Raw genomic sequence first — 19,369 nt, forward strand, 5'->3', positions numbered from 1 at the left:
ATTAATATTATTTTTATGGAAAATCGCAAAAGTAGTGGCCAACGGGGGAAAATCGCGAAAGTAGGTCCCTGTCGAACGGGTGCAATTCGATAGGGCACCTATCGAACGACGGGCAGTCGACAAAACCCTGTCGAACGGCTGGCGTTCGACACGCTCACCTGTCGAACGGAGGGAGTTCGACAGGGCCCACCACCCGGCGCCGCGAGGCCTGTCGAACCGGGGGCGTTCGACATGGCCCTCCACCGACCCTGTCGAACAATGGGCGTTCGACAGGCCGGTTTAAAGCCCCGTCCACCCAGGCCGCGAGTTCGATTTGTTTGAGGACCACATCGCCAGCCGCCGCCGAGAGTCGCCACATCGTCGCCGTGAGCGCCGGAGGGAGCGAGGGGAGGGGATAGCAGGCCGGAGAGGAGGCCGAGGAGGCGCCGGCCGGGAGGAAAGGGTTGGCGACGCCCTCTAGCAGTGAAGTTAAGGTATACATTAGTAATCCATAAGTACAATGCATATGAAAGTTTAATAAAAAATTGGTTTAAGAGTTGTTAATTGTTTCGCATTGTTCGATGTTAGTATGTATGGTTAGCACATATTTGTTATTGCTAAATGTTGGTAGAGGTATTTAAGTAATTGTACGGTTAAATTAGTTCTTAGTTAGTACATATTATTGATATGTTATGTGTTAAAATAGGTACAAAGGTGTTATATTTTATTTGGATTATTAAACTAGTTGTTTGTTACTAATAGTTGTAAATTAGTACACGACAATGTAGTATAAGTTGTAATAGGGTAATTATCGAATGATTAAATGATTAAACGTGAGACTATTTGTCATGTTTTATCAGGATGTCAGGTGATATGCCCATTCGTCTGTATTATGGCGATGCTCTTATACAAATATGTGATAGCGGGGTGGATTTGACTGTATATGCCTTCCATGATACTAGTCTGAATGCACCGGAGCATATGGGTTTGAACGACGTGTTAGGGTGGTTGTATAATATGTTTAGGGTAGATCCAGTGCACGATAAATTTGTCATAAATGCCGTGTGGCCAGTGAGGGGTCAACATGGATGGCAGTGGAGAGTAGTGGAGGTTGCGTCAACTGGGAGTTGGAGGAAGTTTGTTAGTAAAGTAAGGGAGAAAGGCTATAGCCTGGCAATAGTGGTGCAGAAGACAACATGTGTTGATCGATCGGGGGAGTCAAGTCATGCCGTGGTGGAAGAAACAACGTTGGAAGGTGGACAAGCTGAAAATGTTTGGCGGACTGAGCAAGGTCGAGGGGAAGAAGTAGTAGAGGGTAATACACAAGGAGAGGTCATTGTTCGTGGTACTAATCGTGAGGCCAACGACTCGGATGATGAAGAACCGGATTCGCCTATGCGTGTTGATGCAACGGAGGAGAATGAGGCGGTAGTGGATCAGATGGAAGTGGAAAACGAGGAATACCTTGCGCTTGTAGTGGAAGGAGAAGATACAACACTGTGGGACAACGAAACTAACATACCCGATGATTGGACGACCATATCAATGAGTCGTATGAAGGTAAACGATGGTTTAGATGCCCACTGGTGTTATGATAGTAAGCAGGTGAAAGTTGGACAGATGTTTCATGACAAAGGTCACTTACAAGATGCGGTGAAGAGGTGGGCATTTGTCCAGAAGCGTGAGTTCAGGGTGAAGGTTTCAAATAGGACGACGTATGACGTGAAGTGCATACAGGGTGGATGTCCTTGGAGAGTGCATGGTTACAAGCCACAACATGACACTTTATGGGTAGCTTCGAGAGTTGAGCAACATACGTGTTTGTTGGAGAATACCCGTCTGGTGCACAGAAACCTGACAGCGGCATTTGTGGCACAAATGGTATATTCAAAGGTGGTTAGAAAAACATCTTTGTCCCCTTTCACCATAATGCATGACGTTGAGAAAGAGTACGGATATGAGATATCGTACGACAAGGCTTGGAGGGCAAAACAGAAAGCATTGGAGATGAGGTTTGGAACTTATGAGGATTCTTATCACAATCTTCATCCACTATTGGAGGTGATGCAGGCAAGAAACCCGGGCACACACATGGCTATTCTCGATGAGGTGAATGAATATGGGGAGAATGTTCTTCGTCGGGCTTTCTGGTCATTTGGGTGCATGATAGAGGCCTTTAGAAATTGCATTCCTTTGCTCTGTGTTAATGGCACTTTCATGACAGGCAAGTACAGAGGAACAATTCTAACCGCGATCGGAGTCGACGCGGATAGCCATGTCGTTCCTGTTGCTTTTGCATTTGTTGAAAGCGAGAACACATCAAGCTGGCTATGGTTTTTGCGGCACATTAAAATGTGTGTTGTTGAAAACAGACCAAATGTGTGTGTTCTGCATGACCGACACGCCGGTTTGCTATCAGCGATACAGAAGCTTCAAGAAGATGTCACACAGTCCGTGCCATGGCCAGATTTACATAGCAGATGGTGCATGCGACATTTTGGGGCTAATTTTTATAGACAATTCAGGAGTAAGAGATTGATGGACCTGTTCAAGAAGTTATGCAAGCATAATCAACAAAGAAAGTTTGATGCCATATGGGATCAACTGGATCGTTTGACCACTACACACATGGAAGATGTTAGGAAAAAACCTATAGTTGCCAGACAGGAGGAGCCGGAGGGACTTGAACCCATTCCTAATGAAGCACCAAGTATTACTCGGCGCAGGAAGCGTGGAAGGGCCACGAAGTGCTTCACGGAGTGGGTAGAATTTGAGCCAAGGGAGAAATGGTCGTTGTTGTACGATACAGATGGATCGAGGTATGGTGTGATGACAACAAATCTTGCTGAAGTGTATAACTGGGTTATGAAGAATACACGACCTCTACCACTTGTTGCTATCCTGGAGGGCATCACGAGGGGTACACAGAAATATCTCTGTAAAAGGTATTCCATGGCTAGTCTGAACCTTAGCAAACCCAGTGTTAAGTATAGCCCCGTTATTACACAGTACATGGATGAGAAAAGTAAGAAGGGAGGAATCCACAGAGTGTGGCCTGCTGGGAATAGAGAGTTGTTATTTGAGATACGACTTCGTGACAAGAGTGGTGTCGGCATTGGGACTACTGACATCACATTGGAATGCACGTTGTGGCCAGAGTATCACGCTTGCAAATGCAATTGCAACAAGACTTACCTGTTACATCGGCCATGTTCCCATGTTCTTGCTGCTTCCGCAAAAGGGGGTGTTGATGGAAACATTTTTGTTTCTCCCTACTTTAGAAAGGAATCGTGGGAGGCAACTTGGCGTGGTGAATTGCGTGGTTGGCGTGCCTTGTGCGATTTCATTCGTCCTCCTCCAGGGCAAGCCAATTGGGTTCCTGACTCAAATTTATTAGTTGATACTAAGGGTCGTCGCCAGTCGCGCAGGATCAAGAACCTTATGGATGAAGCTGAAGTGAAAGATCGTTCTCGTCGTAAGAAAGCTTGCATTCTTTGTGGGGAGAACCATTCCCGTAAAGATTGCAGCATGTACAATGTAGGGCAAGATGCCACAGGCGCTGATGTTCGTCGCGTTCCAAAGGGGAAGTCGAAGAAGAAAAATAATCCTTAGTTCGCTATTATCCTTGGTGGACTCCCTACTTTGAAGATCGTTATCTTTCAATTTATGTTTAGTGCGTCTGTAATTTTAATTTGAACTTTCTTGCACTTTTATTACCCGAATCTATTTGTAATGGCCTTGTAATTTTCATTTTGAACTGCACTGCACTTTTAATATCGTCATGTATTTGTATTGGAATTGTAATTTAAATTTCGAACTGCACTGCACTTGTAATATCATAATATATGTGTCGTGGGCTTGTAATTTTAAATTGAAATGTACTGAACTGTTCTTATCTGTATCTATGTGTGCTGGTACTGTAATTTTAAATTGAAATGGCATGCAAATTTGTTACTTGAATTATGTTGCATACATTTACTGTACTGTTACCATACGTGCATTGTACTAATGTGGTTTTCGATCTGCAGGTATGGCTGATCAATATGATGGGCAGCTGATAGACAAGGAGATCGATAGGAACCATCGATCGCGACGTCTTAGTACAGGAACTTTCTGCAATGTGCTAAAGATGCGAGGACCGGATCAATATTGGCGTATTGATCCTCGTTGGGTTTCAAGGTGTGTGAAAAAATATTGTTTTTACTAATACAAGGTGTTTATATTTTCATGTATTAATAACTTGCGCTCTGTCATGTTGTAGGCTGAGAGCAGCTGGGTTGTTGACGTTTGCACGGTTGGTCGAGCCTTCACGTGCAAGGTCCGAACGAATCCACATTGACGCGGCGCTTCTGAGTGCTCTTGTGGATAGATGGAGGCCTGAGACCCACACTTTCCACCTCACAGTTGGAGAGATGGTGCCCACTCTGCAGGATGTGTCTTATTTGTTGGGGCTGCTGATAACTGGGCCAGCAGTTGGCCCAACAATGGTGAATGCTGGATGGGCGGATGACCTTCTGGCCAGTTTTGGTGGTGTGCTGCCTGTTGCACTGGAGGATCTCACAGATGGGCACGGGCCTACGAAAAGTTGGTTGAATCAGTTTCGACAGGATGTCTTCCCTGATGACCAGGAGGAGTGGATCGTGCAGCGGCACTTAGTCGCTTACCTGTTGTGGTTGTTTGGATGGGTGATGTTCACGGGAACTCACGCTGACTCCGTGGACAAGCACTTCATCCACTTTGCGGAGCAGATTGCAGAGTTACCTATCGCGGAGATTCCACAGTACAGTTGGGGGTCGGCGGTACTTGCGGCGACATATGCCGGACTGTGTGATGCTTGCGTGAGGAACAGCAAGCAAAGTTCACTCCCTGGATGCCCGTTGCTACTTATGTTGTGGGCGCACGAGCGCTTCGACATTGGGAGGCCTCAGCTTGACTCGTACGCAAACTACGGTTTGCGAGAGATGTACAGGTCTGGTGTTGATGACATCGACGATCGTCCCACTATGGGATCCTTGTGGACACACCGTGAGGTATTTTTTGTTAAATTCGTTTATGTTATCATTATGAATACTAGTTCACAAACTTTCCTTATATGACTAATGAAAACTACTACTTGTTACAGCCGCAGTGGGTTAGCGGGACGACACGTCGTGTCTACACTCAGTTTGTAGCTGACTTTGATCAGCTTACGCCTGACCGTGTTCGGTGGACTCCCTACACTCAGCACGATGTCAATGATCGTGCACCGCACGGTCTCGCAGATCTTTGCACGCGAGATATGCAACTCTGGATGACGACTTGTCACCTCGTGGTGGACGTGCACGTCGAGCCACACAATGTCTACAGGGTTCTCAAACAGTTGGGCATGTATCTGGACTTCCCTCCGAGAGATGGTCGTCCTTTGGCTGATAGTCTTCATAGGTTAGTTCACATCACAGTTGTTTAATCCTACATTTTTAAAATAAATCACTGCACAACATTTTTTCTGATGTGTGAATTTGTTGTTGTGCAGGTACTCCAGAAAGGGGCTCGGGCTTTCCTACGAGCTAGTTATTGTGACCACGGTTCAGCCGACGGTACAAGAGTGGGAGCACGCAGCTGATAACTTGGCACTTCAGACACCTCCAGACGATGGGAGTTATTATGGAGCTTACCTTCATTGGTATCGCAGTGTTACACGATGGAGGTGTTTTCCTCCACAAGGAGATAGCACCGTCCCCCACCAGGCAGCGATTACTGACACGTTTGCCCCTCAGCCTAGATCAGCTTACAACTCAATGGTACGTGTTTATTTGTGGAATTTGAGCAACTAGTTCAATATTTTTAAAAAGTTAGCAAGTAGTTCAGTATGTCTAATAAATGTGCAATTGGTTCAACTAGTTCCTTTTCTTACATAAATGTGGAACTAGTTCAGTATTTATAAATGATGTGCAACTGGTTCATTATTTCTAACAAATGTGCATCTTGTTAAATACTCTTAATAAATGTGTAACTGGTTAAATAATTTTAATTGCCTTGATTATTTGTGGAACAGGCGGAATTTGTTGAGCATGTTCACGTGGAGTCCGACACCCTACTGCAAAGACTAGAGGCAAGACCTCCAGTCGTCAGGCTTGACGACGTGGCGAGCATCCTTCGCAACTTCCGTGCACGTGCTGCCGCACTACTACGTCGTGTCTCCTGTCGGAGCGCGGCAGATGTGGTGCAGACGTCGGGCCGACGGCCATCACCACCACTACCCCGACGTTCCAGCATGGATCGGAGTGGTCCATCCTCTTCACGTCGCGGGTACGAAGCGGCCCACACATCTCACGGTCATCCTTCCTTTCAGCACACCCCAGCACCGGAGTACACCAGGGGGTCAGCCGGATCAGGGGTACCCACGTCGAGCACGGCACCACCACGTCCGCAGGTATTCCAAACTCCGCCTTATGTTCACCCCTCGCAGGGAGCATCTGGGTCGGCACACTTCCCTTACATGCCAACGGGGGACAACGTGTTGAACACACCAGCATGGGGACTTCATATCACTCCGCGTGCGCCAGAGCAGGGCCACACACAGCACACATGTAAGTCATTTTAAACAATAACACGCTTTAGTTTCTAATTATATGTATCGTTACTAACTACGCCATATTTTTTGGTTTCTCCCTCTTGTGCAAACAGACGATGAGTACGGTTCGGCGTCGACGCATCACGGAATGCCTGCTTACTCCCCTCGCACAACATTCATTGAGGACTTCTTTTCCACTGATCCTCCCCAGGGGGAAGTAGGGATGGATTACTGGCACGCAGCACCTCAGGTCACACAGCCGACGCAGGAGACGGAGGCCGGTCAGGGGCCAGACGTGACACCACAGCAGGCAGCTAGAGATAGGCACCCCCCTGATAATTTGACATATCCCACTGAGCAGATTAGGCGTAGGAAGAAGGGAGGACCTAGCAAGCGTGCGAAGGGCACTGATCGTCCTTGACTTATCTATTTGTATTAAACTTTTAGTCATTTATGTTCTGTCCGTACTATTTGAGAAACACTTTACGATTAACTTAGTACTATCAGTACTATTTCATAAATTTCTTCAGATAATTACTCAGTAGCATACCCTTCGAATGAATCATGACAAATTATCATTCAAATATACAAATAATGAAACTAAATAATTCAAATATTTTAACCAACAAATAAATACTACAATTTCTGACCAAACATTATCAAAACCCTAAATCATATACATATAACATTACAAAAATATTTTCCTTTCTTACACACTAAAATAAATTACATATTATTAAAAAAAATAACTTATTACAAATAAATGGAGAACGCGACCCTGTCGAACTGCGCCAGTTCGACGGACATCCTGTCGAACAGGGGCAGTTCGACAGCCCTGCCTGTCGAACGGGGCTGTTCGACAGGTCCTGTCGAACGGCAGCCTTCCGATCTCCTCGCCAGTCGCGCTCTGGCCGTTCGATAGGCGCCCTATCGAACTGCACCCGTTCGACAGGGACCTACTTTCGCGATTTTCCCCGGTTGACCACTACTTTTGCAATTTTCCATAAAAATAATATTAATTCTCAAAAAAATTCGTGTTTCCCTCACCGGCTGATAGTTCTAAACCTTGTGCCTCCCAAGCCCAAAAAGCCCGAAACACCATCCACGCAGCTAAGACCCTGTTTAGATGGGACTAAAACTTTAAGTCCCTATCACATCGAATGTTTTGACACTAATTATAAATACTAGTAATATGCCTGTACTAACGTTACGGTGATGTTTCATAAGACAACAGTGACAAACAGAAAATGCACTGTTTCATTAGGCAACGGTGATAAACAGAAATGAAATTCCTGCTGAGAATGAAAACAACTTTACAGTGTAAATGAAAATGATGCTGACCAATAAGTTTACTTTCACAGGTGTAAAGGCCGGGTTTAATATAAATCCATTATCTTAAAAAATAAGTATACTTGTTCCTCGCAACATACTGTTTACACATAAAACTTACTAACAAATAAAACTCATTGCATGATCAGCTTCACTTAAGCTTTCAGAAAGGTTCTCTAAAAGATAATAGCAACACATACAACAGGAGTGGAGACCAAACATAATTTACAGGGTCATTCACATGTACAAGTGCAATAGACATGCTTTCTCCTTTTCTCGCCTCTAGAAGTAGGAATATTGATTCAAAAGAATGGTATGCTAATAGTTCACAATCCTACTCTCCCAAGTTACTCTAGGAATGTTGACTTTGAAGATCATCTGATTTCCAAACAACATCATTTAAGGTGTTGGAGAGATTCTTGCAAAACTTACACATTAAAATTACGTGATTCAGTACAAGACATTTAATCAAAGGCTAAAAATTAAACGATAAATTATAAATAAGTGAAACCCAATTTACTAAGCTTGGAGAAGAATAGGCTAGGACGAAATCTTATCAGATTAATGACTCAAATTTTCCAATGAAAGCCCATGAACATAAGGTCTTAATTCACATGATCGCCACGTAAAATATCTACCTCGTGGAATTCCAGGTTGCACCCTCTCTTCATTTGGTTGATAATAATGCACAATAACAGTTAGATTGAAGATTGAAAAAGTTTTTACACAAAGCAGATTGCAATATAGCATTTTTTTATATTGCCTCATTAGCAACATTGGGATTTCCTTTTCTCCTTGTTTTTACCTTTTCCAGAAACTATTCAATCATCAACTAAAAAGTTCAACACGCAGCAAATATCTATTTCAATTTGCTATAAATTATGCCTAGAAGGCTAGAACCTATTTTTTTCAAGGGAAATTTATGCAAATAGTTGTTGGACAAGGGGAGCAGACCTTGTAAATTTTTCTGCACATGGAATACAACAGTTAATCTGCATGAGAAGCTGAGAGAGTAAAAAAAAATCTGAAGGCTCATAAAAATCTGAATTTATGCACCATACAGAGGATATATATAATACTATTATGAACTGTAAGTCTGCAGTATATAAGAACATTTGTAAGAGGTGGCACGGCGTATTCGAATACTCAACGACTCTGCAGCGTCTGCCCAGCTTTACCCACACGATACCCACAGCTGGCCGGGCTGAAAAGTAACAAGGTGTAATATTGCTCCATATATCTCTCCCTTCTGCCTAGTAAGTTAAAGGATGCTCGGGATGTTGCTCGGAGTGATCCGGTCCAAGGTGTGTACCAACCTACCTCTGCATCCACTTACCATTGTTCGTTATTCGATGGGCAGCCCAGAACTTCATGGACCCATAGGGTAGTTCTGAACTCTCAGGGCCCATCGAGCCCACATATATAAATCATATAAACATGAACCATTTCACTTTGCTTCACACACTTGAAAGCTAATGGCCAGTACACCGAAAGGCCTTCAGAAGTTTAATCAATTGGAGCAATATACGACCAGGTTCTACAAATCGATCGTGTGGATGGGCGAAACTATGTCATTCTTATTGACACAAGGGGGTTGATTATTATATCAATTTTAAATAAGAAATAACCATAGATATATCCATATATCCATCACAACCATAAAAAGGTCCATAAAACCAAACACATGAACTCTATCATGTGTACCATCCGCTCACAAGCGGTGTTAACAATTCTTAGCATATAGCTATAAATAGTTCCATAAGCATGTTTTCATATGCAATGATAATATCCATACTAAATCGATAGCATGCTAAATAATTAATAGTTTGTTTAAGTGTTTCTCAAATTTTATCCTAAATTTGTTAGACTCTAAGGCTCATTAAGGTGTTTATAATAACAACAGAAAATATAATGCAATAATAGTAATATAATTAATTTAAAAGGATTCATGCAGTCTATCGTACTCCAAAGGACAAGTACGCTACCAAAATAACTCTCTAACTACTGGGATTAGATTGTTCAAGGGAGGGTGCATATCTTGCAACCTTCGGGCTTGATGTAGTCGTACAAACCGTCTCCTCCTATCGCGGAGATTTCACTCGCTCCGACTACCGGACCAGCGTCAGCGTTTTCTATTTACGCAACAATCATCACCACAATAAATAACAGAAAAACAAAGATAACCAAAAGAAAATAGTATCACAAAGTGCAACAATGGGTGAAAAGGATTTAAAGAAATAATTTTTGGAATTTCGGTGAACGGCGAACCCTAGGGCTAAAATTAGGGTCGCGACAACGGGTGCTTGAATTGCAACGAAACTGACACGCATGGATTCGGAATAATTCTAGGAGTTTAGAATAGGTCTCAGATTTTGATTTTGAGGTCAAACGGATGGTCAACTTGATAGGAAGATAAAAAGGATTTTTCTGATTAATTTTTCAACAGAAAAATCGGATTTTTCTTTTCTTCTCTCGCTCTGCACAGGAACGGCTGACAACTCCATGGCGCCAGTGGTGGAGATGGCCGGTTTTGGGCAAAGGGGCGCCGGTTTTGTGATCTACAGGGTGCAGCGACTCTGTTCCCGTGGTTGGCGGCGGTGCAGGCGGCGGCGGCCTGGAGCAGGAGGCGGCAGCGGCCATGGTCGCGGTGGTTCCAGCGAACTTCGGTGAGGGTGATGGCTATGGTGAGCATCAGTAGAGCAAGGGGAGCGCGGTGGTGGCGGCAGCTCGGCCTGGGGCGGCCTGGAGCTGTGGCCGAACAGAGCGGCGACACCGGGAGGCGGCGCCGGCGGCACTCCGGCGTCGGATTAGATGGGGGAAGAGAGGGGAAAGGGAGTACTCGGCATAGAGAATCCGTTTTTACCTTCAATTTCAGAGGATTTGCGATGTATGCGACAAATTTTGGAGCTCAATCAATGGCGCCGATATTAGGGTTTCGGGGAATTTTCCAGCGGGGGTAGGGGCGGATTTGAGGAGGTGAAAGAGGTTTAAATTGCGCTTCTTTTGCCTCCGGTATTGAGTCTTCTAGTTAAGGAACGAAGGAGATACGGAGGCGGGAAGCTGGAGGTGTCACGGCGGCATTCGTTCGTCGTTCGTCCTCGTGCGAGCGTGTGCGGGCGTGTGGCGCGCGCGGGGCGGCACGAGCTCGGCGCGAGCGTGCGCGGGATTGGTGCAAGGCAACACGGCGCTGGCTCGGTCCGGAAATGCTGTTTGGCGATTGCTCGCCCTGGGGAGGGGGTAGCGATCAGATTCGCTCCCCACCTCCCCCCTCCCTCCCTCCACCTATTTCCTTTTTTGTCACCGCATTACTTTCCTATTTTAGTAAATTTATGCACCTAAAATTTATATACCTCAAGTTTACACATCTAAAGTTTAGAGACCAAAATTTTATATATCCGATTCAAATTTAAATTTGAATTCAAATATTTTTTTATATATAATATTTCTATACACCTAAAGTTTATACATCTAAAGTTTATAGAACTAAAGTTTATAAGTCAAAAGTTTATATACCCGATTCAAATTTGAATTTGAATTCAAATATCCTATTCAAATTTTAATTTGAATTCAAACATCCGATTCAAATTTGAATTTGAATTCAAATATTTTTCATATATAGTATTTCTATACATCTAAAGTTTATACACCTAAAGTTAAGTTTATAGACCTAAAGTTTATAGAACTAAAGTTTATATACCCGATTCAAATTTGAATTTGAATTCAAATATTTTCTATATGCATCTAAAGTTTATACACCTAAAGTTTATAGATCCAAAGTTTATAGAACTAAAGTTTATATACCCGATTCAAATTTAAATTTGAATTCAAATATTTTCTATATACATCTAAAGTTTATACACCTAAAGTTTATAGATCCAAAGTTTATAAGTCAAAAGTTTACATACCCGATTCAAATTTGAATTTAAATTTGAATTCAAGTTTGAATTTGAATTTGAATTTGAATTTAAATTTAAATTTGAATTCAAATTTTTTATATATAGTATTTCTATATATAAATTTTTCCAACTATTTGATTTTTTAAAACTTTTTTGTGGTTTACTGTAATAGGAAGAGAAGAAGGGGAGGAGGAAGGGAAGAAGTGGGAGAACTGCGTATAGGAGGGAGGCGGGGGGATGCGATTGCTGGGCAATGGCCCTGGCGATCGATCGCCCATTAGCACCCCGGCTCGGTCTGGCTTGGCCTAGCCGAGTAGAGAGAGAAAGAAAAGGAAAAACAGAGAAAGGGAGGGATAGGGAAGAAAAACAGAAAAAGGAAAAAAATATATATGAAAAAAGAAAATTAAGGTGGAAATAGAGAAAAGAAAATATGGGGAAGAATAAAATAGATAGGATTTGAATTGGTGCGGAATTTAGATAGTCCGACATTCGGGATAGAATTAAATCGGATCAAAGGAATTATTTGAGGGATGATATGCACTTTGCGACAAAATTAAACGAGAAAAGAAACATCAGAAATAAACATGCAAAATAATACTTTAAATAAACCACTAACTCGACGGTTATATTTTTAGAAAATCAAAGTAAGCTAAATCGGTTTTAAAATGTTGTCAAATTTTAGGGTTGTTACAGCCTAACCTAAACAAAAAGTATTACTTAAAAGATTTATAACTTATATGTTGCAACCGTAATTAGAAGAGAGTCATAATCGACGTTTAAAAATCCCAAAAAAATTATGAAAAGAACAGGTTTAGGATAGGATGAATATATATATTTTAAAAAATTACCCACAAATAAATATTGATAATAAAATTTCAAGAAACATTAAATAATATGTCACGCATGTGCGCGGGCTATCTTATATTTTTTTTAATAAAAAAGAAGAATATGGTAGTATTCGGCCAGGTAACCATCGTAGGGAGGAAATAGTGACATCATGAGAGAATCTCGTCCTATATAAGAATGAAAAACAATTTGGAAAAATGATGTATCATGGGAGTGGATGAGAAAGGCTTGGGAGAGGAATTGTTGGCAGCTTACCAAAGGCAATATGCAATTGCATAGCGTTGCGGTACTAGTGATGGGGTGTGGTCAGTGTCTAAGGTTTGGGAACGGGAGGAGAGTTTTATATGAACTAATAGAGTGACGAGGTTCATTTTATATCCAATTAATGGTCACAAATTTAGGTAGTAGTACATATTAACAAAACAAATCAGATTCTTTCTTAGACAAGGACATTAAAGTTAGACTCTTCACAATGGAAATATGGAATCACACAAATAATTAGAATTTTCTTCCTATTCTAGCAACTAGGGGATGTCCTCTTGCAATTTTGCGCAGAGCTATATAATTCACGTAGAGTTAGGTTGAATATACAACTCTAAATCTTTATTTCTATAGGCACAATTATTTATAAAAGTATATTTGGGTTTTATATATGGGAAATTCTTTTAAGCACTCGGGTGAACATCCATCCGTTTATTACATGTCAATGAAATGGTTAGAAAAAGATTCAAAAAAATTGAGAAAATATATTAATATGTAAGATATCAATGCACAAACATGTAAGTTCAAATTCAACTTCTACAAGTTGTAACAAAAATAAAAAAAAAAATTGTTACAACTTGTAGAAGTCGATTTTGAACTTTGCATATTTGTGGAGTAATATATTATATATTAATTTATCTTGTCAATTTTTTTAAATGTTAACTATTTACTTCACATGTAAGAAACGGGTGGATGTAATATATTATATGGTCTGGATTTCATATTTAAGTCTTAAGTACTATTTCTGTAGATATAATTGTATGTTATATACAACTATATCAATCAATTTATACCGTTATAATCCGGACCCATCATAATCTGATGGTAAATATTTTTTTATGGTTAATATGAGAATTTCTAGCCTTCGTAGTGAATGTGATGTGGTTCCTTTCAAAGCTATTTTTAATAACTAGGGAGGAAGCCCGCGCAGATGCACGGGTAATTTATTTATTCTTCATTAAAAGAATGTTAAAAGATGTTATATTACCATATTTTATTTAAAAACCATACATTATCTTATCTTTACCCTAAAATTGACCATAGACTTTGATACACTAAATTAAATTACAAGAATGTCTCTCATATTAAAAATAAATCACCATGTCCTGGTTATATATAAACTCCCTTATCACAACTACTTTATTATTGTTCTCTTGAAAGAGCTAGGTGCCTTTTTAATAGATAGAATTACTTATTAAAAAACAAACTTAATATATCATTAATACAATAAAAAAGGCATCTCCATTTCATACCGAAGTGCACATGTCTCACTTGTGTCTAAATGTATAAATATTTTTAAATGCCACTTCTACCAATTAATAAGATACAACCATTAAAATTAGATATAAATACCCATCAAATGTGTTAAGTTGGCCATAGCTGCTAAGGCTTTATTCTCCAATGCCTTGAAATATGGTCCCGCATCGATGTAGCCATGCCCCTCAAGACTAACGTTAATCACAATTTTAACACCTAGCTCACTGTCTACACACTTAAAAAAATGTATTAGTAAGTAGGCTAGTTGAGTTCTACTACCAAAAGTGAAAGGAGTCATAGAGGACTCGATGGACTGATCATATATAGGTAGGTACAAACATAATAAAGTTTTAGTTTTAAATTTAAGGATTAGGATGGAAAGATTAATATTTTTTAATCATACGTGCGTACCTATGTTTTTCCAGGTTTTTTTTGGATGAATAGTACTTATTTTTCCATGGTACGTGTACGGGAGATTAATATGGAGGGATTACTTTAATACATCTAATCTAATGTTTAAAAATATTAGGTCATGTGACGGCTTAGCAGCGTTTGTATGATGTTCAATGGTATTTTAGTATATAATAATATTCTTGTCTCAATGATTGGTGGATAGCAGTACATATATAGAATTGATATAAAAGTTTAAGTGTAACATAGAATTGACACATAAGGCAAGACATGTATGAGTCAAGTACACTGGGCCTTATATACTATATACTCAGATTAACTTAAGCTTAAACTCCAAAGATTCAAGAGGAAAAGATCAACATATACACCTCCTATAAAAATTAATTAAGACATATCAGTCTGGTTCATTTAATCAAATTTAGTCCTTTAAACATTAAAGATATAATTATATCAAAATATTTATCTGGACATATCTAGATTTACATTATTATCATAATTCATATTTTAAAATGGAGATAATATTTTTAGTGCTAATCATAATTAGAGTATTATAGTTTGGGATATTGTAGATTGGTTTAAATATTAAACTTATGATGATATCAGAAGATTTTCATGAAATATTTAAGTAACATTACTTTGTTTTGTGAAAAATAATATTATTTTAACATATCAATATTTTAGAATGATGGTTTTTTTTGGAGTGCTAATCAGAACTTATTGTTATATTTTATTTTGTGATATTACCGAGCTAATGTAATTATGCATGATTGTGAAATGATATATGATGATATGATCTACATTATCTATGTTCTACACAATATTTTTTTATTATTGGGATGGCATGCGAAAGGTTCAGATATGATTTAAAATAATAGATGAATTTTTTTTTGGAATGTTACTCATGATTTGAGTGTTTTTATTTTTTCATATGTATCATATTTATTTTATTTATATGTTTTATATAGTGATACATGATCATATAATATACATTGTCGTTTTTTCTATTTTTTTAACAGCTTCAATTGCATCCTAAGGTTAGGATATGATAAAAAATAAATATTTCTTATGAGTTAATTAATTAAGCACCATGAATACGGTAATGAAGAATGATAAAATAGACTTATGTGGAATTTAAAGGTTATGATTATTTCTTTTTACGGAAATTATTCAAAATTATTATTTTTAATTGTAACAAACTTAAAAGAAATAAAGAGATGAGAAAATTGGATAGGAGGGGGAGGGATTCGTACGTACGTACATAGGGAGGAGGGTGGGCTGGTGGGGGAGAGGGGAAGGAGGTGGATTATGGGATTTTTTTTTCTAAAAATAAATCTCATAGATAAAAATAGTGGGTTTCTAAAAGTAAATCTAATAGATAAAAATAGTGGGTCTACCGATTTATTAGAGAGCCACGTGGCAGCTTAGAAACGTTTGTAGGAGTCCTACGTGGTGGCTTGCCGATTTATCAAAGAGCCACATGGCAGCTTAGGAGCGTTTGTAGGAGCCCCACGTGGTGGCTTAAGAGCGTATGTAGGAAGTTTAATAGATTTTTAGTACTCCATCTGTCCCATAATATAAGAGATTTTTAGTTTTTTGTTTGCAACGTTTGACCTCTCGTCTTATTCAATTTTTTTAAAATTATTATTTATTTTATTTGTGACTTTTATTATCTATAGTACTTTAAACACAACTTTTTATTTTTTATATTTGCAAAAAAAAATTTAAATAAGACGAGTGGTCAAACGTTATAATCAAAAACTTAAAATCTTTTATATTGTGGGACGGAGGAGGGAGTATATAATAGATATGATAAATAGATGTCAATTGTCCTGCATACCTCGTAGATGTACTAGAGGACTAAAGGTCCATTCAGCATGCCCCGGCCGATCTGGTTCTCTAGCTCGCACCACACACTACATTGCCTAACCTCGATGACAGGCTTCGTAGCTAGCACAAGGAGTGCCACATACTCCCTCCATCCCAACAAAAACAAACCCTAGTTTCCGTGTCCAATGTTTGACCATCCGTCTTATTTAAAAAAATTATAAAAAAATTAAAAAGATAAGTCACGCATAAAGTATTCATCATGTTTTATCATCTAACAACAATGAAAATACTAATTATAAAAAATTTTCATATAAGACGGAGAGTCAAATGTTGGCACGCAAACCCGTGGTTTACCTTTTTTTTTGGATGGAGGGAGTAAATGATAGTGTAAATCATCATATAATTAAGTACACCCCCTCTCATCTTTCCCTTAATTAATTTCTATCCTAATCTCGTTTGCGGACACCTGAGGCAACGTTTATGTATGCTAAGTCAACGTTGACATAGAGTTAATCAGCGATCGATCACTGGTTGCAGATGCTAGCGGCAATATGGCAATACTGTTAGGCTGCGTTCGGGAGTTATAGTTCCCTAATCTTTTCCCTCATTTTTCGCGTGTACGCTTTTCAAATGGCTAGACGGCGTGTTTTTTCAATAAGGAAGTTGCTTTAAAAAATTATATTAATCTATTTTTTTTAAAAAAATAACAAATACTTAATTAATCATACAATAATAGATGCTTCATTTTGCGTGCTGGGACAATCCCTCTGGAACACAGCCTTAGTTATATGCAGCACAGGGCAGGGCCACGGGACATCTATATATGTATATGCTCAAAAACATGAGTTTTATGTCCAAACAAGAAGGAAATATTTGCATTGACAAACACAAGACCCCCGAAGAAATTAGGATGACTCCCACACGGGAGTGGATTCTAATCCCTCAAGGGGATATCCCCTCGTATATCTTTTTTTTTCAAATTCGATGTAAATAGTTGTGAAAAATTCTAAAAACAATTGACAATGTAGAGTATAATGATACCTATTAGTCCACCAAAATTCATGTTCAAATTCGATCTACACATCGAGAAACAAAAAAGACAAATTTAGATATAAACAGTGCACTACTATTCATACGCTGAATTTGTCCTTTTTATATCTCGACATGTGAGTTGAGTTTGAACTTAAGATTTTGTGAAGTTGTATATATGTGTTGTATGAATGTTGTCAAATTTTTTCAGAATTTTTGATAACCGTTTAGATGGTTTTAGAGCAAACGAGGAAACATCCCCTCGAGGGATTAGAATGGTTTCCCCTCCCACACCCACGATGCAACATGCTGCTGCGAGTGTCCTGATGCTACTTGCAATGACTATCTACAACTGTGACTCGGCAAATCTGAGGCTGCAGCTCTCGCATGTGGACGCCGGCCGTGGACTCACCCACTGGGAGCTTCTGCGCCGCATGGCGCAGCGCAGCAAGGCCCGGGCCACTCATCTACTCTCTGCTCAAGCTCAATCGGCCGGCCGTGGCCGCTCGGCGAGCGCCCCCGTGAACCCGGGAGCCTACGACGATGGCTTCCCCACCACGGAATACCTGGTGCACCTGGCCGCCGGCACGCCGCGGCAGGAGGTGCAGCTGACGCTCGACACGGGCAGCGACATCGCCTGGACCCAGTGCAAGCGCTGCCCGGCCTCCGCTTGCTTCAACCAGACCCTTCCTCTCTTCGACCCCTCCGCTTCGTCGTCCTTCGCCTAGCGAGAGCGAGACTACTCCTCCCTGCGGCGGCGGCGGCAACGACGCTACTAGCTGGGCCTGCAACTACAGCATATCCTACGGCGACGGCTCGGTGACACGAGGCGAGCTCGGCCGCGAGGTCTTCACGTTCGCGTCCGGCGCCGGCGAGGGATCATCGGCTGCAGTGCCTGGCCTGGTATTCGGCTGTGGGCACGCGAACAGAGGGGTCTTCACCTCAAACGAGACCGGCATCGCTGGCTTCGGCCGCGGGAGCTTGTCCCTGCCGTCGCAGCTCAAGGTGGGGAACTTCTCCCACTGCTTCACCACCATAACCGGATCGAAAACGAGCGCTGTCCTGCTCGGCTTGCCTGCCAATCTCTACAGCAACGGCCGTGGGCGTGGCGCCGCCGTCGTCCAGACCACCCCTCTAACCCACAACTCTCGCCATCCAACCTTATAATACCTGTCGCTCAAGGGCATCACCGTTGGGTCGTCGAAGAGGCAGCTACCGGTGCCGGAGCACGCCGCGATCATCGAACTCCGGCACGTCCATCACTTCGCTGCCGCCGCGCACCTACCGGGCCGTCCGCGAAGAGTTCGCCGCGCAGGTGAAGCTTCCCGTGGTGCCCGGCAACGCCACGGATCCCTTCACCTGCTTCTCCGCGCCGCTGCGGGGGCCGAAGCCGGACGTGCCGACGATGGCGCTGCACTTTGAGGGCGCGACGATGCGCCTGCCCCAGGAGAACTACGTGTTCGAGGTTGTCGACGACGACGACGCGGGTAATAGTAGCCGCATCATCTGCCTTGCTGTTATTGAAGGCGGCGAGATCATATTAGGCAACTTCCAGCAGCAGAACATGCACGTACTCTACGATCTGCAGAACAGCAAGCTGTCCTTCGTCCCTGCTCAGTGCGACCAACTTTAGACTCGCATCATCGCCCTAGCCACGATCGAGCCCACGACATCCGTACATCGTCCGTGCTCAATGCGATAAACTTTATAGTCGCGTCAGTCATCACCCCCTAGTGTGGCCACGATGTGTTTGCCATCTATGTTTTGTTTCACTTACTAATCTACGTGTTAACTTGTTATATATAGCTGAATAATTTGGTGCCATACTTAGTTTACACCGTGTAAAATCCTTCTCTTTTACCTTGAGGACGGTCAGGACCCAAGGTCATATAACACGAGGCAATTAGCAGTTCAATCTATATATGCACGTATCGTGCTGCTATCTGTATCAAATTCATTGCCGCGGAGGCTGCAAATTTTC

At 41.3% G+C, this 19,369-nt stretch overlaps 1 protein-coding gene across 1 annotated transcript; it reads left to right on the forward strand.

The window, feature by feature from the left end:
* Nucleotides 1-17,687: 17,687 nt before the first annotated feature.
* Nucleotides 17,688-19,021, forward strand: LOC107278224 (aspartic proteinase nepenthesin-1). The gene is made up of 2 exons (XM_066309773.1): nt 17,688-18,103; nt 18,571-19,021. Exons 1-2 carry the CDS (start codon nt 17,688-17,690, stop codon nt 19,019-19,021), a joined length of 867 nt encoding a protein of 288 aa, XP_066165870.1.
* The last annotated feature ends 348 nt before the right edge of the window (nt 19,022-19,369 follow it).

Source organism: Oryza sativa, chromosome 4, assembly GCF_034140825.1.
Source record: "Oryza sativa Japonica Group chromosome 4, ASM3414082v1".
Classification (NCBI taxonomy): Eukaryota; Viridiplantae; Streptophyta; class Magnoliopsida; order Poales; family Poaceae; genus Oryza; species Oryza sativa.

Bases quoted from the DNA above. Each gene is read 5' to 3' on its own strand.
- LOC107278224 (XM_066309773.1), top strand. From the start codon at position 17,688: ATGCAACATGCTGCTGCGAGTGTCCTGATGCTACTTGCAATGACTATC. The intron at 18,104-18,570 runs GTCCTTCGCCTA...CTGTCGCTCAAG, and splicing joins TTCGACCCCTCCGCTTCGTC to GGCATCACCGTTGGGTCGTC.